The sequence below is a fragment of the Cuculus canorus genome, chromosome 9 (genome assembly GCF_017976375.1).
Source record: "Cuculus canorus isolate bCucCan1 chromosome 9, bCucCan1.pri, whole genome shotgun sequence".
NCBI classification, from domain to species: Eukaryota; Metazoa; Chordata; class Aves; order Cuculiformes; family Cuculidae; genus Cuculus; species Cuculus canorus.
Window position 1 is genome coordinate 21,122,372 of NC_071409.1, and position 20,981 is coordinate 21,143,352.

Here is a 20,981-nt window from a genome sequence, read left to right on the forward strand (position 1 = left end):
TGGTTCTGTGCTATCTTCTGTTGCAGATGTCAGCTATAGAAAACATGGCTGAAAAGCTGGAGAGCTTTAGTACCCTGAAACCAGAGGCCAACGAGCTGATCCAGTCGGTGCCATCCATGTTTAACTTCCGTGCACCACCGAGCACCCTGCCTGAGACCCTGCTGCGGAAGGGCAAGGAGCGCTACACCTGCAGGTAACCCCCCAAACCATCTCGCGCTGCCATCCTGGGCTCCCAAGAATCCCCCCTGCTTGCACAGTGTCCAACAAAACGTGGAAAACATTTCGCTTTGGGGTTCTTATTAAAGTTCTGGTGTTGTGGAACAAAGTGTTTTCTTAGTATCATACCAGTTTGATAAATGAGGTGGAAACTATTACATAAACAATTCTTTTTTCCAAATTTTCTCATCACTTTCATATGCACAAGTGTGCTTTCATTATTGATTTTTTTGATCATAAACTACAGACATTTCTTCTCAGGCTTCTGGTTTTAATATCTGAAGGGATCAGTGGTAAAATACATGACTTATTAGGACTTATGTGTACAGGCTTAAAAAAAAGAAATACAATGAAGATAGTCATTGAACGTGCGACCAAAATGAATAGGAGCTTTGTTGAGGAAAGTAGAATTAGCTGTGTGGGCATTTTGAGGGCTTATACATCACATTATAAAAAAATAAATGAGATATTAAAAATGAAGGGGTGCAATCTTTGAAGCTGTCACATGGAGCAACCACCATCCTCGTTCACTGAGAGAGCGCTGTGCACATGCTTAGTCCCCATGCAAAAGTGGGATGAATGTCATTAATAGAACTGGGCCAATTATAAACTACATATTAATATGTTTCTTGAAGAGTGAGGGAGGTCTCATGATAATTTTTTTTTCCCATTGTTATTCATGGGACATATTATTGAATTTGGAGAACGGTTTTTAAATTGCATTATTTAGGTCTCTATATCATCTCCAGAATGCGCAGGCGTTTGACACTGGCGTATCGGTTTATGTGATCTTTTGGGAAACATGTCACCTTCTTTCAAGACATGTTGTTATAGAAACATACCTTGATGGATTAGGTCTTTTGAGTCTTGTCTGCTCTGATCCTATTCAATACACAGAATGATGTCATGTTTACTGACATGTAGAATTGGTTGAAAGGTTTGAAATTTGCTTACATGGAGGCAGAAATCCAAGACTTTAATAACAGACTCTCTTGATTCCTAATCTGAATGTGACAGATAATCACCAAGTGAGCTTAGAAATTTTGGGTTATCTTTAAAACTGATATGTTTTCATATATCCCTTGCTCATGCACAAGAAAAACTGGTTGATGCCAGGAATTCCAGTTTCATTCTTCCATGCGTGTGTCTCAATCACTTACATTTGCTGAATGTTTTTGTTGAAATGTTGTTACACTGAAGCAATGCCAATAGTACCGTATGTTAATGATTCAGTTTGGTCTATGCATCTAGTCCAGCTCAAACTGGGACAAACCCATTGAGGATGGCATTGTCTTATCAGACTTTTTCTTATCACAGATACTGTGGCAAGATTTTCCCAAGATCTGCAAACCTAACACGTCACCTGAGGACGCACACTGGAGAGCAGCCCTATAGGTACTGTGACCCCTTACCTGTGTCTGTGATGTGATCAAATGAATGAAGGAAGGGAATGAGTGTTCAACAGCCTTGCTTGGCAAGCTCCAGCACTTGCTTATCAGTACTGATGACTTGTCATTGCATTTGGTGCCAAACAGGGCTTTGTGGATTCAATGCTGATATTCAGCGTTCAGGCTGCAGAGATGGGGCAAGGTTTTGGTCCTGTTTAGCCCAGATACCATCCTCAAGTCTTGCCTTTGCCTTGCTGGCACTTCCTAACCAGCAAGGTTGAAGTCATTTTTAATAGGGCTCATGGTCACATTTTCCCTTTTGAAAATGTTTTTTTGTAAGAGCTCTTCAGGATTATACGCAGCCTAAATTTGGGTGTTGCATCAATCATCCGTTTTCAGAAGGATCCTGGCTTCAAAGACGTTACTGTCTTTATTTGATACCTGCCTAATCTAGGTCCTTTTGGAGGTCTGCTTAACTGAAACCCATGTAGGTGAGCTCTCTCGTTGATAAGAGTATGTATGTGATACTGTATCCAATACAGTCACATGCAGAAATGTGTATAGAAGCTTCACCTTGTTCAAAATGGAAGACTAATTTAAATTGACTGGAAAGAAGCCAGTTCATGTTCCAGTAAAACAAATGCACCAATTTCTTCATTTTATGAGCTGTTAAGAGCAGAGTAAGCTCATTGTTTGTGAGGAAACAATACGGGTTTTGCCTCTAGTCCCTTTGGGAAATGAGATTCACATCTAATTTTATTGAAGAAAGGTCTTCATGCATGTTATGCTCGTCCACTACATAAAAGCCATGAGCAATTAGTAGCATAATGGGTGATTTCAGCACTTAAAAAATAATAATTTGACATCATTGACAAGCATAAGAGAAGCACGAGAGAAGTAAAAGATTGAAAAACTAAAGTGGTGAAGACTGTTGGCTAGTCGCCAGCCAGAGAATTTGGAATAGTTATAGTATGACTTAGTAATGGCTTAAAGAGCAATACAGTAAAGGCTTTAGGGGTTCTAAATCACTAGAGAGTATGAAAATTGATGCCTCTGGTACCAGAGTGATAGACTAAACTACTCACATTGGCACAGTATTAAAGGTTGGGATTGTTTATTGCTGGTTTTTGCAAGATAACCAAATTTCCTCTGGGATTAGCAATCGAGCAAGCTAATTCCTCAAGAAAAGATTTAATCACACAGTATAATTTAGAATAGGAAAAGAAATAGCCCTTTTTACCTTATTTGAGCACTAGAAGAGATCTGTTTCATGTTTTTTCCAAAAGTGTTTAATTGTATTGTATTGGCAGCACATGAAACAATAGAGTTACTGCTCTACTGTTTTCAAACTTCCCAACTTTGCGTGCAACAGTTTTAAAAACATGAGAATCAATTATCCTAGCTAATGTGATGCCATTAACTCTGAAATATTGTGCTTATTCCTAAAGGCAGTATTTAAAATATAAAGCCTAATGTGAATTAAAACTAAATAAACCACCATAGAAGTGATGTCTCCATTCCAAGAGCAGAGCTCTCCAGTTATTTAGCCAAAACTTGTCATGATTTTAGGGAGAGCTTTGCTTCAATAGGAATCAAGGAACTACAGTTAGGTGCTGAAGCTGAGCCCAAAAGGCGCTTCATGTCTCTTAGGACAAATTTTATGTTTCCAGCTACTAACAAACCCTTTTTTACCCACTTGGTTTTGTTTTTTTAGGTGCAAATACTGTGACAGGTCCTTTAGCATATCCTCTAACCTGCAGAGGCATGTCCGTAACATCCACAATAAAGAGAAGCCATTCAAGTGTCACTTGTGTGACAGGTGTTTTGGTCAACAAACCAATCTTGACAGACATCTAAAAAAGCATGAGAATGGGAACATGTCTGGTATGTATGCCTTTTCCCTCTCCAGCATGCCCTGTGCACCGCCAGTGTTTAATACAGGGACCTCACGTTCACTTTCAATCCTACTGAGTGTCAATAGGCACACGTTGCTCTGCGCTGTCTGCTCTGATGAGTGGGGTTTTGGAAAATATGTAAGTGCCTAAGCTCTGCTGACATTTAAAGTGCTTTGAAAATCCCTGCATAAACTCTACCCTTGTATAACTTAGTACCACTGGATGATGTCTTTTCTTTTGGTTTTAATTAATCCAACCATAGCATTTTGAGAACAGACTGGGAAAATTGGTTTAATCCCATCTCCACAGTCACTTGGCTCTCAATAGCGTTCCTAGATACAGAGTCTCTGGGGGCACTCTAAAAGATTTTCTTGGCACCCTCTAAAATATTCGCACTAGCTATTATGGAGGTAATGGTGCCTCCCAAGACCCAAAGCAAATTGGTCACCATCCGGCAGCGGCAGGTAGTAGATGTCATTGGGCTGGTTTAGATGTCTGCAGGGTTTAATGAAAACTCTGCGGTCTCTTCAGTCTACATTTACCTCCACTGCAAATAACCAGGTACCTGCAGTGAATGCAGAGCTGTCTTTTCCTCGCTGCACAAAAAATATCTGTCATTGGTCTCTCAGTGCTAATGAACCTGGGTGATCGTGTCAATGGCTGCTCCATATTTTAAGCAAATCTGCATAATTAGTAGCTAAAATGAAGTTCCGTTTGCTCAGTTCAGCCATTGGTCTAACACAGGTATTGACTGACAGTGTTGAAGTTAGAAGGAAACAGGAAGGAGCTGTTGAAATAGATACTTGGCAAAAGCAATTATAAACCATGGAAATGGCACCCAGCATGCGAGCAGTCATTTTGGCTGGAAAACACCTTCACCAATGGACACTACTTCCTTTCTAATTAATGCTTTTATGGCCAAAGTTGATGGATCACTGTGACCAACTTTTCTGGGTCTCGCCTGTTTTAAGCATAGTTTCAATTTGATTTAAGTGGATAAATATAAATTTACATTTATATAAATATATAATAAAAGCATATAGAAGCAACAACAGAAGTCCTCTATTTTGTTTTAAGGTACTGCAACATCATCACCTCACTCAGAACTGGAAAGCACGGGGGCAATCCTAGATGACAAGGAAGACTCTTACTTCACAGAAATTAGGAATTTTATTGGAAACAGCAACCACAATAATCAGTCCCCCCGAAACTCAGAGGAGAGGTGAGTTGCGACTGATCTGCATTCAAAAAGTTCCACTCTTGCAGGTTTGCTTGCTTATTAAACCTGATTTTTCACTTTTGATGATGTCTGGAGCCAGAGTTATTTTAGCAATTTGTTGACTTCAGTTTTCATCTGTGTTTTATGAAAATAAACTTCTTGGTTCCCTCCCCATCGTGCATGAGGATATTCCTGGTGACAGATGCTGGACAGAAGGATGCACCTGTGGACGCATTTTCCTTGCATCAGGAGCTCTCAATTTTAAGCTCCCATCATCGATTTCAGTCTGTTGAAAAATTGCCCCATTTTACATTCATGGCAGAACAGGTGAACTATACATCCTGTGGCTAAATGTAGACAGCCTTACGATTTAAATGCAGTTTAAATGTGTAATTAATAAAGTAGACTAAGCTAAATTCTTGGATCAAATGAAAGATTCTAAATTAAAGTCCTTTCCCGTAAGTAACTTAATCCCAAGAAAGATGCTGACTGGCAAAACGTCTGAGGCTGTGGGTAGGCGTTGGTAGTCCACAGCGCTCCAGCATGTGAGAGACTATTTCCTATTAAGATTTATTAAGTATATGAGTGTTCCAGTTCTTCTGAGCTAGAAGAAGAGAGACCACCTCTAAATATTTTCAGCTAGTGAAAATATGGCTAAGCAGAGAAGACTGTTGCATGGATACGCACATCAGCTATACATCTTTATTTGAGGCTGGTTTTGCGTTATGCATTATTTGTGTTTTTGAATTGGCGTTATGCTATCAGCATCAAAAATTTCTTACTGTTGGTGACAAACTTCACTGCCTTCTCAATTTCCAGATGCCTTTCTGAGGGGATAAAAATGGTGGACATAACACAATTTCCATGAAAGTATTGGATTAAGTGATTACATGCATATTCAAATTTCATTCCATCTTGATTGGCAATGAGGGCTTGGGATTTTTTCTTTGCACATCTGGTCTCAACATGTCCTCTGACAGGAAGTCAGCAAAGTGAAAAGGTTGCTGGGTTGTGCAGTGTTTCCTTTCTAAATTTGGCACTTCAGACTGCTCTTGATGGATATTTTATCCCTGGCAAATTGCTGCATTTGAAAGCATAATTAGAGAATCTGTTTTCTTAATCATATGGCTTTTGTTACTTTGGTTGTAGTCCATCTCCCTTTCATTTCTAGCAGCCTCAATTGAGCTTAACAAGCAAGTTGGCAGCCCAAACTGTGCTCAACAATTTCTTATTTCTGCCTATTTAAATAAAAGATGATAAAGAGATACTGCTCTGATTATCTTAGAGGGGGGGGTGGCTGCTTCAGCTCTCCTGACTCTGCACAGCCTCAGATTTTTTGATACTGTGGTATAAACAGACCATTCCCTAGTTTTTTTTTTAAATGCAGTACTAAACTCATGATAATCAGATGGAATTTGCTCAGAAAATAGATGAAACTCTATTATGTTTAGGAAAATGATGCTGTTGTTGTATACGAAACCAGCTTTCAGTTGTGTACGCTCCATAAGAAAGTACATCTGTCACAACAGCAAGTCAAACACTAAGTACCAAATACACTGCTAGGGATCATCCTTATCTTGCTCAGACTTTTAGTGTATTCCATATTGTCCCGCACAGTTTGAAGCACATAGAGTCTAAAGCAAACTGTGAGCGGACAATAAAGTTTCCATTTTTATAACTGTATTCCTGGAAGAGTAGGGACCTTTTGCACAATGAGAACAATAGATGAATCAAGGCCTCCGTGCTACGTAACGCAGCAGAGCAGATACGCTGGTAGCATGCATTCGTGTGGTTCCGCCGAGTGCAGCCGTTCTGCGCCACTAGTATCTCTGGCCGTACATTCGTTGATGCGGTGGCGGTGCTGAATTTCTTTAGTTCTTATTTAATGTGGCAGACACAATGCAGCTACACAGGCTCAGAATCCTACAGGGTTGAGGCTGTTAGCATACAAGCCCCTATTTCAGCATGGTTATTATGTCCTTGATAAAATCCCATAGGAAGCAGTTCAAAGTAGTCATTGTCTGAGAGCAAAGAACAACGTAATAGCAGCAAGTAGACCAAATGGTTTTCCATGTGCGTATTTTTATGATTACTCATTTAATAAGAATAAATGCATTTAAAATGCTATACAAGCTTTCTTTGCGTTACTTCTTACCCTTCGAATCAGTCAATAATATAGTTCAGCGTTGAAGCAATATTGCTCTTTAGGTCTTCACCTGAAGTCCCTTAGATTCCCATGTATCCATACATTCAGTGAAGTAATATGGCTTCCAAAGGGGTGGTAGTGTACAGAATTAATTATGCACATAATTTTGACTTAAGAACTCTGAATGCAGGATTGGATCTCATTTTTGTAAACACTGGATCTGATTTTCAGAGTTTCTTGGCCCCTGCAGCTTCTGCTAAAAGGCTATGACTTGTGTTGCCCAGATTACATATATGGTTGGAAACATGAGATGAAATAATGTGTGAGAAAATCTGGAATGGATATCTGAACATACCTCTGCTTGAACAGTAGTTTTAGCAGTATAACAGGAAAATCCCATGCTAATGGTACTTTAACGTCCCACTGATTTTTGAGTGAAACTTTCTCCAGTATGGCCTAAACACCTAAAGCTACAAGAAATAAAATACAGAAATCACTTTATTCTACCGGGACAGATCCTTTTCAGGTCTGCCTCCAACAATCTGCTGGTGAGGAGCCTTTGTAACTGATTTGCGATTATTGCTTGGGTTTGTTTCGGTACTTTCAGAATGAATGGCAGCCACTTTAAAGATGAAAAAGCCATGGCAGCCAGCCAGAACTCAGATCTGCTGGATGACGAAGAGGCAGAAGATGAAGTAATGATGGACGAAGAAGATGAAGAGAATGAAATTGCAGGGAAAGCAGTCAAAGAGCCTGTCACAAGTGACATGCATGAGGGGACTCCAGAGGAGGACTACGAGGAAACGAGTACTTTGGACATGAACTGCAAAGCTTCCCCTGGCAGGTTGGTTCCTTCCGAGTATTGGTGTACCCGATATGTGAAATAAAAACAATAAACCATACAAGAGTGCCAGCAACAAACTGTGTGCTGTGGGAACTGGTTCGAAGTAGCCAGCTTCCCAGTTACGATAGCAACGTACATCTGTGTTTGGGTCAATACCAGCCCTGTTTTCAGTCTCTTCATGCAATCTGTAGCCCTTATGAGAAAAAATAATTGTGCTCAGGGAGCTATTGTCGGGTTCTGGGTGAGACAGGAAACATTCATGGGAGAGACGTTATCTGCACCATAAACCAACCTTGGTCTCACTTAATGGTCTTTTGAAAGGCTGTGGAGACACCAGAAGAGAGATGACCTTCCCCTTCCCTGCTCCGACTGCCCACCCTCTCTCCTCTTTAAGAAAGAAAGAGGGATATCTTTTTTTTCAGGATCAAGGTTACACAGGACAAGGTGGTTTAAGAGTGTAAAAAAAGGAAAAATTGCTCAGATGTCTAAATCTGAGAGGAGGATGGAGTGCAGAGAGGATCATTTGATGGACATTTTTTTGTAGGTATAAGGAGGAGGAGTATAATAAGACTGGGCTTTCGGCTTTGGACCACATAAGGCACTTCACAGATAGTCTGAAGATGAGGAAAATGGAAGAAAATCAATACAGTGAAGCTGAATTGGCAGCTTTCAATACTTCCCAGCTGCCAGAGGACCTGAAACAACCATTGTACAGGAAATCCAAATCCCAGGTAAAAGCTTAACTCAGTTAAAATATTATTGTCGCAAAATACCCGTAGGATTAAACTGTTAGTGTGTGGCAGGCAAGGTCATTTCAGCTTCATCAGAGAGGGCTGTGCTCCACATCCACAAACCTCAGCCTGCCCCGACCTTCTCCTGCTCTCCCGCCACGCTAGAAAGGCATGAAGGGGTGCTCTTGTGCTGGGCAATGGGAGACTTTCTTAATTTTTTGCTCTTTTTTCTTTTTTTTCCCTGTCTGCCACTTGCTGAAATGCCATGATAAGAAATAGTCCCACTCTGCTTTCAGACAGCCGGCGCGGTCACAGTGGTGCCGTGGCGTTTTGCTGCAGCCATGCAGGGATGTGACTCGATCTTGTGGCTGGCTTGATTTTTTGGTATTTTTTTTTTATAGTCAATTAGATGTTACCGCCTCTATGTCCTCAGCATGTTTTTAAAACAGCAAGAGGTAGATTGATATCCTAGTGCTATTTCTTGGCATTTTTTAAACATTAATTAAAATGAGTCTTTTAACCCCCTTTAAAAGATTCCTGTTTTAAAAACTGCAGAATGTGCTTGTAGAAAAGGTCAGCAAAGGAGACTGGTATTTGGCAAAATACAGGACCAGCCAAGAGAGAATGTGATTCTTCAGGCTCTTGAAAAGAGCCCCTTGTGCCAAGAATCTGAAAGCAAAGGAGACTCTAGGACCTTGTCTACTATCAAAGGTTCTCAGAGCTTCGTGAAGCCAGATGAAAGTGGACGTTATTATTACTATAAGCGAGTCAAAAGTGTCAGTGAAAAGGCTGACAGTGGTTTTACCTAATGCGTTTTGATATTTTTAAAATAAGTTGAGAATAGCAGTTGTAGCCTAAATGATGCCCTGACCGTGTCGGGGTGGCACAGGTCCAAGCTCAGAGCTGTGCTACAGAATCATGACTTCTTTATCCTTTTTCTTTCCCCATCCAGGCGTATGCGATGATGCTCTCCCTTTCCGATAAGGACTCCCTTCACTCCGCATCCCACAATTCTCCCAATATGTGGCACAGTATGGCGAGAGCCGCTGCAGAATCCAGCGCCATTCAATCCATCAGTCACGTATGACGTTGTGAAGTCTTACCGAGAATGGGACCAAGTCCAAACCAGTAGCATGGCTCTTTCATATGTGACTATTTAAAAGACTGCTGAGCAGAATGCCTTATAAATCTGCAGGGTCACTCATTTAAAGTCTGGTGACCTTAAACTGAATAATTTTAAAAAGAAAGAAACTATTTATTCTCAATATTTTGTTTTGCACAGCAAAGGCAGCTGCTGACTTCTGGAGGATCAATGCGACTCAGAAAAAAAAAAAAAAAAAAAAAGTTTCAGTGGATTATGTAAACCAGGGCCGGGAAAAAGTGTCTTCCAGTTCATCTGGCTGTGAGGGGCAGGGGCAAAAGGGTTAAGACTGCATTGACATACACATGGGCACTCCTTTAAAGTAGGAACTGAATTGATTTTCTTTTTGTATAAGATAGTTTGACACAGGATTGGGAACAGTTGCTTTTATGTACAAATCTCTTCATTAAAGCTTTATGCATTTTAGCCCCTCAGAGAAAGAAAATAGCTCTATCAAATGCACACTATCCATCGTAAATGTAGAAAGAAGTAACAGGGAGTATTTTGTTCTCTCCGTAATTCTTTTGCCTTCTCAACTGCATTGTTAAAAAAAAAGGAAAAACAAGGAAAAAAAAAGAAAGAAAAAAAAAGAACTTTGAGAGACAATACATAAGAGGCTTGTGTATATTGTAAACTATGAATGTTCACTACTCCAAGAAGATAAATCATCCAGATAAATCCGTGAAAACACCACGTTCATCGACAGCACCACTAGTTCAAATCATTGTAAGGAGATTTTAATTTTTGACAATCACGTCACTATTTTGTTGTATTGTTTCCTTTCCCCCCTACCCTCTAATTTCTTCTTTGTGTTGTGTGTACCATGTATTTATTTGTTGGCAAACAATTGTTTGTTGATTAAAATGGCACTGTTCCTGTAACAAACAGCACTGCTCCAGTCCCCCACTGCGTTACGATGTAAGGCACCTATGTACTTCAAAAAAAGTGAGGTGAACTGATCTGTGTATATGGGAGTGCAAAACAGTGTTTGAAATTTTCTTACATTCCTCTTTTATTTTATTTTTGCCTTTTAATGAACTAAATAACTAATAGATACGACTTAGGTTTTTTTTGTAATACAGTAAATTGATTCAATTGTATAAACAGTTATAATTTCCTCATGAAAGCATGATTCTTCTGATTAAAAAAAAAAAAAAACCTGTACCCAATATTTTATGCTGGTTGTCTGCGAGCTTGTGTGATGTTATGTTCATGTTAATCCTATTTGTATGATGAAGTGTTCCAAATTTATGTTTTAAAAAAATAAATAAATAACGGAAGGTATTCAGTTATTTTTGGGGGTTTTTTTTTTTTTTTTTGACCTTTAGTGAGGGACCAGATTTATTTTTCCTTTTGTTTATAATCTCATTTTGAAATAATCGGCAAGTTGAGGTACTTTCTTTAAATGCTTTGTACAATGTAACTGTTACGCATTTCAGTACATTACTATGGGAGGATCAACTTAAAAAAAAAAATAAAGGACTACCAAATTGAAGGGATCCTTTTCCTTATTGTCTTGTTTTGGTCTGGGTCAAGGCAAGAATGACATATTTCATCTGCAGTTTGGGGACCAAAGGCTGTGTCTGTGGGGTCGTGAGGATGCGGGCAACCAGGGGAAGGGGCACGGAAGCATTTTGGGCTTGATTGTGCAGTTTAGGACCCAATCCAGTCTCTCAATACACCACCAGAGGGTTTTAGGTTAGTCCTCAGTCCTTCAAGGTTCAAAACACTACCGTGGGAAAAAAGGATTTTCCCTTTTTTTACAGGATGGAGTGGTGCAAGATGACCATCAAACGCTGTTGAGCGCTTGAGCTTGGGCTGGGGATGCAGCTGCCTGCTGGTCGCGGGGACAACATCGGGAAGCAGAGGCTTGGCTGGCCAATGGCAAAACACTGACGTGCTGGAATGATTAAAATCCATAGCTGAGAAGCTGTATCGGCCTCCAGCTGACCGAAATGAGCCTTTAGGGTCGGAAGAGGGGAGGACACAAACAAATATTTTAGTTCTAAATACTAAAGTAGTTTTAGTATTCCTTTTGAAAACAGGTCCAAAGCGCTGCTGCTTCGGGACAGCCTGCAGAGCAATGGGAGATGAGATGTCCAGGAAAAGCCAATGTTGGCCCAGGAAATGCACATTTTCCTGCTCGTCCTATCAACAGAGAGAAAAGGACTGAGGCAGCTCCAAAGACCACGTAACCCAGCCTGCCTGCCACCCCCAGCCAAGCTTGTTTGCAGCTACTGCACAGGGCTGTCCATGTTTTAGTGACTCAAAGAGTGAGTGTGGCACACGCTGTGGAGTCTTTTCTTGCAGTGGGACCAGGGACTGCTGTCACCAGATGCAAATGAGCTGGCAGGAGCAAGCAATGAGGGGGTGCAGCACTGGGAATCAGGAGCCCAGGGCAGTTAGGAACGAACTGCCTGTTAAATACAGCACAGTCACAGTGGGAAAAGTGCATTTAGGGAATATGATTTGCAGGAGATTTGGTTAAATTTGGTTTGGATTTTGGCTCCACTGAAGCCAAAACTGCTTTCAGAGATGCAGGCCTTCTCTCCAGGCTGAGGGCAAGGGGGTATTCCTCTCTCATCCTGTTTTAATACACAAAGACCTCTTGTAGCACGCCAGATCCTTAAGTTACATTTCAGAATACCCTATATGTGTCATTCTTGTCTTTAAAGCAGGTAGATATGGTTGCGCTTGTTTTATAACCATCACATAACAACAGGGGACTCAGCAGGCCTGAATCCAAACCTAGCAAAGACGGGTATGGGCTGCTTTTGGTTTGCACTGACAGATCCTGACCTTCACGGACAGGTTGATGACAAGTTGAGACCTACAGGATAATGGTTTTCATACAGGAAAACTAAACCACACTTGGGAGAAAAAGAAAAAAAGGAAAAAAAGGTTCGTGTGCGTGTTCTTCTGTTCACTTCACTGGCCTGAGCCAATGGCCAGGTACACATGGATAATTGCATAAATAGGCTATTATTTTTAGTGCAGTTAAAGTCACCCTGAAACTTGGTTTTAGGTTTCTGCCAAATAAAGAGAGCAAATAGATTAATCAAGTCAAGTTTTATCAGCAAACAGCTTTCCAGATCATTTTCCCCTTTAATTTGATGAAATGACAGTTCTTATCAGCTCTGCCTTCACCTGCCCTAGATGAAAGAGGTTTTTGGAGGTAGAGAATGGGTGGGACCGTTCCTTCTGGATTTAATGTTCTGGGTTACGGTAGCACACTCCCATCATATAACTGTCAGGGAAAGTACTCCCTGAGCCGAGCTGTAGGGTTAGATTAACCTGCGCAGAAGCAGGTCTGTTAACCATTGGGGGAGCGGCTAGCACCGTCCCATCAAAGCCCTGAGAGGAGGTTCCCATTGAGAGCCTTGAGCTGTGTATTTTCATCTCAAAGTATCACCTCCAGCAGCACTAAGTTTGGGGTGTGATAACCAGAGCGGGAAACACATCACAAGGGGTCCTTCATGATCTTTTGACCTCATCAATGTCTACAACTACTGGAAGAGAGGTTGTGGGGAGGTGGGTGTTGGTCTCTTTGCCCAAGTGATAGGTAATTGGATGACAGGGAATGGCCTCAAGTTGCTCCAGGGGAGGTTCAGGTTGGACGTTAGGAAAAATTTCTTCACAGAAAGGGTTATCGAGCACTGGAACAGGCTGCCCAGAGAGGTGGTTGAGTCACCGTCCTTGGAGGTATTTCAAAGACAAGTAGATGAAGTGCTTAGGGATCAGATTTCGTAGTGGACAGCTACGTTTGGACTTGATATCTCAAAGTCTTTTCCAACTGAGTGATTCTATGATTCAACTCAATGTGGATACCTTACCATGACCTCAATTTTCATTGCCTTTTCTCTATGTCAGGTGTTATTCACACGGAGAAATAGCTGAAAAAAAACAAACACAAATTTGATTAGTCATCTCATCCCCCACATAAACAAAGAAAACTGGATAATCTTTGTGTTTGTGTCATACCCTCCCTGCTAAACCACACAGATGCAGTTGTCCAGATGCAAACAGATTGCCAAGTGAGGACCAATGTTTCTGGCTTTCTGTTAAAGCGCTATTTTTTTTTTTAGAAAAACGTAATTTTCCCCTCACCTTATTTCAGTGTCATCCTACTGTTCACCCCTCTATAGTAAGTTGCTATAAGTCAGAAAATCATTCCCATGTGATACAGCAGTCTTACTGGATGAAGAAACTGCATATTACCACCTCAATTCCTATCTACTGAATCTAACAAAGCAGCAGTGTGACAAGATGATTAATCAATATTTCACCCTGGCCCAGATCCTTAATACTGTTGCAGGTCCGAGTCACCGTTCCCATGTCAGCCTTGCTGTTTTACTGCATTAATAGCCACATTTGTGGAGTAATGGGAGGGGAAGTTATTATAAAAACATTTGCGAGCCTGCTTCTGCTCAACTCTTCAGTCTGGCCCATTGCTCCATGCATGTCATGAACTTTAAAACTTTCTGTCAGGTCTCTCTTGCTCAGACATACAGAGAATTGCTGCAAACTCCTGGATTGTTTTGCCACACTCTGCTGCCTTCCAGCTACGTTAAGTCTCATTTGTGGTTTTGCTGGTCAGTCACATAGTGGTGGAGAAAAGCTAGTTCGTTTTAAAGATGCTTCCAGTAATGATTTCAACAAAACAGAAGCATCCTGCAGCAAACAGAAGACTCTTTCTCCTTGTCAAAGACCACATACCTTGCCAGGACTCCGGTTATAAGAAAAATGTACTCTGCAGCCTGGCCAAAACCATCCTCTTTCCCATCGCATTGAAAGACTGTGTAGGTTTGTGAGTATAGATAGTCTGTGGCTTCCAATAGCCCAATTATTCCTCTTTCATTTCAATACAGAAAAAATTGCCAGCTTTGGGAAAGGCTTGGCTTTCCAATTTAATGAAGTCTGAGGAGAGGGTGAAGGAGAAAAGATCAAATTAAAAGTAAAAAAAACAAACAAACAAAACAAAAACAACCTATCATATTCCTTTTCTTTTCCTTTTTCCCCCAACTCAGATCCATTTGTTGCTAGAGGAAAAGAATTGTCAGCAATATTTACTATTTCCCAGAAATGAGATTTTAATCAGATTAGTATTGAAATAATCCCTGAAGAGAGGCTCAACTGCCACTCTGTGACTCGGGAGCTTGTGACACATCTTGCAAGGCTGAAGCCTTTTCCTCAAACCTACTGCCTAAATTTTGCTTGTGACAAGTTACCTCCTGGGGGATGTGACCATAAACTAGACAAAATGCATATCCCTTTGCCCCCATATGCTGGAAGCAGACCCTCCTTTTCTTGTTTTGGTTTTTTTTTAATCCAGAGAGTCTATATTTTAATGGCAATTGATGCTATTTATATCTATACATTCATTTGGGGAAGATTTAACAACCTTTTATTATGAAAGGCTGTGGAAATGCAAAAATAGCCCCATATAATTGACCAGGAAGGAGCTTTAGCAGTACTTTCTCCAGCTCTCTGAGCAGAGGGCCTGAAAGAATGCACCTCCAGAAGGTGCCCTCCTTTTTCCTGCTTCATTTTAATACTAATTAATTCCAGAAAGGCTAAAGAAATGTGATGAAATGCTGCACTTCTAAGAAAAAGTTTTGCCTGAGAGTCTTCAAGCAGGCCTCCCAGCTTGAGAGAGTCTAGTGGGAGAAGAGCATTAGTGGTCATTTTGATGCTTAAATTATCGGTAATTAAGAAGTTGATTTTCTGGGATTGAAGAAAATTTTAAACAGCTGCTTCTTTCAGGTCTTATATCCTCATTTTCATTAGCATGTGCTGAGGCAGTCGGGAAAATATATTTAGATCTGTATTATGCTACGTCAGGACCTCAGCATCTGTACCTTGGGGCAGATACATGTGAGATAGCCGAGGGTAGATGTGCCAGCAGGCCCATGTGGAAGTGTTCAATTTGTAATATGATTATAGTCCCAAAACAAAGCCTGCTTGATACCTGTGGCATATTTGTTTCATGGTAAGCGCAGAAAGTTCTCAAAAATCGTGTCGTGTTTCGCATCACCAGCCAACTCAAACTAGAGAAGTAGCGCTTTAATTCCTGGGGAATCTCTTTCAACAGGCACGTGTCAGGCCCAATTAAGGTCCAGGCAGCCTTGTGCTAATTGGGTTGAGGTATGCAGCAGCATAACATGGCCATTTAGCAAAGCAGCTTCTTTGTCCAAGCCAGCGCCCGACTCATGCCAGTCTGTCTCTCTTCCCGAGGGAGGCTGGTGGAGAAACTCCTGCTAGAAAGTCACCTGGAAAAAGTTAACAAGGGGAGTGAGAGTTATTAGTAGCGGTGGATAAAGAGCTTTGGGTGCTCAGCCAGCAGCTCACCACATGACCTCCTGCGCCTTCTGCCCACATAGCACCAACCATGGCTTCAGCATCCTCCAAGGATGCTCTCTCTTGTCTCATCTGCAGGTCTTGCCCTACTCTCAAAATTTTTTTTCTTGTGCCTGAAGTGCTAATATGCTAGAGGAAAAAGAAAAATAAGGCATGAGACCAGACATAGGGATGAATTTAGGTATTCAACCACTCCTGATTTTCAGCAGGATTTGTGTGAAAATCCCAGCAATGGACCCAATTTCAGGTCATCCATGATCTGAACAGAAGTGAAATACTGGAGGAAGGAGACTAATGGTCTAAACTGATTCTTACAAGTATTTTAATGATTCAGATCATCCTAATGATGGAATTGGGTGTTTTTCTTTACTCAACACTTTCATAGAATCATAGAATAGTTTGGGTTGGAGGGGACCATTAAAGTCATCTAGTCCAACACTTTACAAAGACCAGGGACATCTTCAACATGATCAAGTTGCTCAAAGCTGTGTCCAACCTCATCTTGAACGTTTCCAGGGATGGGGCTTCTATCACGTCTCTGGGCAACTCGTTCCAGTGTTTCACTATCTTCATAATAAAAAGTTCCTTTTTTATATTATGCCTGAATCTACTCTCTTTTAGTTTAGACGCATTACCCCTTGTCCTGCTGAAAAGTCCATCACCTTTCCTCTGTTGTCGCTAGGTTTGTTGGGCACTCAGCTGGCGTGTCTTCTCTTGAATTCATCTGTAGACATCTTTCTAGCACCCCACCTCTCCTGGCTCGTATCTCAAATGAGAACAAGCTTTGCCACCCCCAGAATAACGCAAAGCACCTGCGTGCTGACACGCACCTATGCTGTCTCAAGAGGGGCCTTCCAGAGATGTGAAGTCCAGTCAGCTGCAATTGCAATCGTGATAAAAATCTAGTTCAGAAGGATCCACAGACCCTCTGCTCTGCGCAACCACAACCCACAAAACACTTTGCAATCCACTGTAACGAAGTAAAGACCTTTATTACATTTAGACTTGATTCTCTGGTACTCTTTCTGGAAGCAGTTCTGCTGGTTTTATTACTTAAGAGCTATTAAAACCTTAACCACTGCATGGAGCGACTCACTCCAGCTTTACACTTATCCATAAAACTTTGAATGGGAGATCAAGAATTAGTTTTTGGACCTAACACCCCATCAGCTGAGGAATGCCAGAATCAGGTCTTGAATTTGTCCCTGTCCCGGCTGCACGAACAAAAGAGGCTGAGAGATGCTGAAGGGCAGGAACGTGACTTGTAACTGGATGCTCTGTGCTTTTCTTTGCTCATTGTAAGGAAGGACACCAAATGGTAAGCCATAGTGACCTTTCCTCCTCCTTGTGTCGGTCGTGAGCCAAGCTCTCCACATGCCACCCCCTGTTAGATTAGGAAGGAGCAAAGTTGGAAGTCACTGTGTGAAGAACTCAGAAGAGCAGGAACAGGGACTGGGGTGAACTCAGGTACTGACACCAAAAAAAAGAACCGAAACCCAAACGAACCAAACCCAACAAAAATCTTGAACCGGCCTAAATTTGGCGTGGTGCTGGAGGAGAAGAAACATGCATTGGTAATCAGCAGGTTGGCACAATGGTGTTGGACCAGGTCAGCCACCTTCCCCCAAGCAAAATCTCTCAGAAGCATCAGTGCAAAACCAAAACAAGCTGATATGGTGTAATGGAAATGGCACTGGCCAAAAAGTTCTAGAAGGGAACTCCCTATGTCGCTCTTTGTGTTGCTCAGACACTGATGGTGTGTGTAATACAGAAGCTAGCTCAAAGCCTCTCATTATTTTCACTTTTTTTTATTATAGAGTAAAAAAAATCTGGCTTTCTCAGCTCACCACTAGTTCCAAAGCAGAACTTCCTCCTCCTCCCCTCTGCCACTGAATTTTTAATATTTCCTCTTTGGGAAATGTCAGGAGTCTCAGCAGGGTGTGCGGTTCTGCTCTGATACATCTCCACTGGGTCTGAGCAAGTCTGGGGTGTCTTAGGGCAACATTTTGCCCTTGGAGAACATATTCTATCAACTCCCCCCACAGAAAAATAAGGGGGGAAGGGGAGAAAGCATTTTTTCCAAAACCTGAGGAACCAGCCTCATAAATTATCCATTTATAATGTTTCTTCCTTTCAACTGAAACAATGATCCCGGTGCATTTTCTTTTAAACTCTGCCTCCCAGTCAAAGTGGCCACTTACTTTGTTGTCCAAATTTCTCGCGCAGTTCGAATCCTACAATGCGTAATCTCAGTAGGGTTATCAGTTATGTCATGCATTATACAGCCTCCAATCAGCATAGTGGGAAACAACATTTTCATTTAATACCAGGAGAAACAGTGGAAGTCAGCGATTGATACCAACACAATGATGGGAAAAAGTGTCCAGAGGTGCTACTCACATAATCTCACTTTACAACATCTTGAAAATTCAATAGAAAGGACTTTGCTAACAATACCAGAATGACATACCACTGATTATTGTTCCTAAAGCTCTTAACAATAAGAAAGCTCTCTAAATATATCTCAACAAAAAACATACAACAGTTTGTTTCTTCTTTTTTTTTTTCCCCTGCAAAGCACATAGTATTAGTCAACAATTGCTGTTTGGTGTGAGCCCATTAGGGCTGTTGGCTAGTAATGTTCTGGGAACTCAGCTCTTGAAAGATCTATTTTTCTTTTTTAAACATGCCTAACAATTGTATCTTAAAACAATCCTGGAAGCATTAAGTATCCGTAATCTGCAAGGACCCACTCTAACTTATTTTCTTAAGAAATAACTGACTACCCTTGCATTTTATTCACTCACTTCAAAATTCAGCCATGAGAAGTAATTTTTAGCTCAGAGCAGAAATGAGAACCTTTTTAAGGACCAACTGTTTCTTGTTAAGCCTCTGGTCTCTGCAGGATTGGGTGAGTTCTCCAAACTATACGTGAGCACTTTCCTGGTTAATCTCTCCCCAGCAGCCAGTCCCCAGCTTAACATGACTTCAAGGAAGGGTTAAAATGCAATTAAAGTGAACATTAAATACACCATGACGTTTCCTTCAGAAGGAAATTTGAAATAGGCAAATTTACTGCTAACCCCACACTTTAAGAGGTTGAGCTTGCAACTTTTAATACTTAGTAGTCAGTCTCTGCTACAGAAAAGCCCTTAAAGTAATTCATTGCTCAGCACCCTCCAAGAGCAGCGACCAACTTTGGGACCATTCCTGCTAACACTGAAGTACACGAGTGAAGCCACATAAGGGAGTAAAATCTTTCACTTACCTCACAGTGGCAGGCCCATTGCTATGTTTCGTTACTACTTTATTGTACAGCACCTTTGGAGCGTATGGCCATCCAGAATCTCATTGGTGAAGATTAAATAATAATTTAAATTTCTTTGATATTATTTACATTTCAAAAGCAAACCAAACCCTTAAATGTTGCTCAACTCTTCATTTATATCATTAAAAAGCCAATGAAAGATCCCCAAAAAATCATTAACTGAAGTAAACATTGAATCACATTACAGAGTCAGCAACAGAGAGTTTTTGAATGAAATAAATGTGTCGTGCTTGAGGATATTGAATGAAATATCCACTGGATTTTCTTTTATTACATGCTTTTAATCTCTCTGTTTGTTATTTAAGTGGTTAATAAGCAATTCCTAAAGCAGATCCAGAAGGTGCCTTTAGCAGTCTGACTGTCAGCTTGCACTGTCAAAATACATTTTCCACCAGCCCTTTGCAATCCTATAGCTCGATTTCACCTTAAACACTTTTTGGAATGATTATTTTTGTTCTCTGAACTTAGACGTTAGTTGTATAGATTCAGTTACGTTTTGTTTGCCGTTGATATAAACAGCATTTACTGGGTACAAGATATATCAGAAGGAATAATTTTAACTTCTGAAAACATTTTAGGATGATCAAATGAACAGAGCGAGAAAATATTGTGAAAAATCTGACTTGAGCACTGGCTACTTGACACTGCTTTCCCTATGGCATCACCACAGTGTTTGCTATTGTCTATCAATAAAGCCAAATTTAATTAGTGAAATAGACCCATTATGCACTTCCTTAGAGATTTTTTTTTCCCTTCCCCACTAAACATTGTAGGAGTCACGCGAAGCACTTTCCAGTACACTTTGTGGCACTTGGTATTGAACCAACTGATTTCTGCGAGTTGAATATATTTACATAAACCTTTTAATTAAGCATTAAATATTTATTAAGTATTAAGCAAGATTTTGCTTTCCTATTCTTTCTCTGATACTTAAGTGTAGTCTTAGCTAGTGGTATTACTCCACATTATAGCCTGAATTAACATCAGCTAAATTAGGGGCTGACACTCCAAAAGGCAGGAGTGGAAATAATCCTGGACTTGACATAGTTTCAAATGCACTTTGGCACATTTTGCTGCTTTTCACTCTCCCTGATTTTTATATACTTACAATACTTATATATAAATATTGTATGCTATAATAAGCACTTATATAAAAGTATTGCATATAATTGCATACATACTTACACAATTTGGAGACAGAGTTTATTACTCACTAAAGGGACAGCAGCAACCGCAGCGGCTGTGATTAACGCTGAGAATAAGGAGATGCCTTCAAATTACACCAAGGTGAAAGGGGTGGGGGTCCCCGCACCTGCGCGGTGTATGTGGCTCCTGCACAGAGGTCAGCACAGACCAACACGCGGCAGAGCTGGTGGTTGTTGTTGTTGGTTGGTTTTGAAGTAAAGTCATAGGAAGCTGCTTGAATGGCTGGAGCCAGAGCGTCTCTGCAACGGGCAGCCAAACACAAAAAAAGCACACAGGGCTGTATCACTGTTTAATTACTTTGGTGTTTTTTAAAATGTTTTTTTTTACCCTTGTTGAAAGGCTCCAACCTGACAGTACCAGAAAGCGGGTCTGATGTCGCCAGAGGCTACTCACTTCACCGGGAGCTGGGTGACTTTGAGGGTGCAGGGCAAAATACCATATTACCCTTATAAATCGTTCAGCTGTAAGACCCTCCTCCCAGCAGAAAGCTTTCCCAAACCCAGTCCTGGG

The 20,981-nt window shown here is 40.9% G+C and overlaps 1 protein-coding gene across 8 annotated transcripts in view; it reads left to right on the forward strand.

Moving 5' to 3' along the window:
* Positions 1-11,045, forward strand: part of MECOM (MDS1 and EVI1 complex locus) — a 344,439-nt gene extending 333,394 nt beyond the window's left edge. For 4 of the 8 annotated variants that reach the window (XM_054074319.1, XM_054074321.1, XM_054074324.1 and 1 more), the window contains 7 exons: positions 27-193; positions 1,534-1,611; positions 3,319-3,488; positions 4,577-4,721; positions 7,472-7,708; positions 8,253-8,439; positions 9,392-11,044. In XM_054074319.1, coding sequence (XP_053930294.1) covers positions 27-193; positions 1,534-1,611; positions 3,319-3,488; positions 4,577-4,721; positions 7,472-7,708; positions 8,253-8,439; positions 9,392-9,526 — 1,119 coding nt within the window. In that variant the 3' untranslated portion in view covers positions 9,527-11,044. Of the gene's footprint in view, positions 1-26; positions 194-1,533; positions 1,612-3,318; positions 3,489-4,576; positions 4,722-7,471; positions 7,709-8,252; positions 8,440-9,391 lie in introns of all 8 variants that reach the window. The other 4 variants (XM_054074322.1, XM_054074323.1, XM_054074327.1 and 1 more) reach the window with 2 other exon arrangements.
* The last annotated feature ends 9,936 nt before the right edge of the window (positions 11,046-20,981 follow it).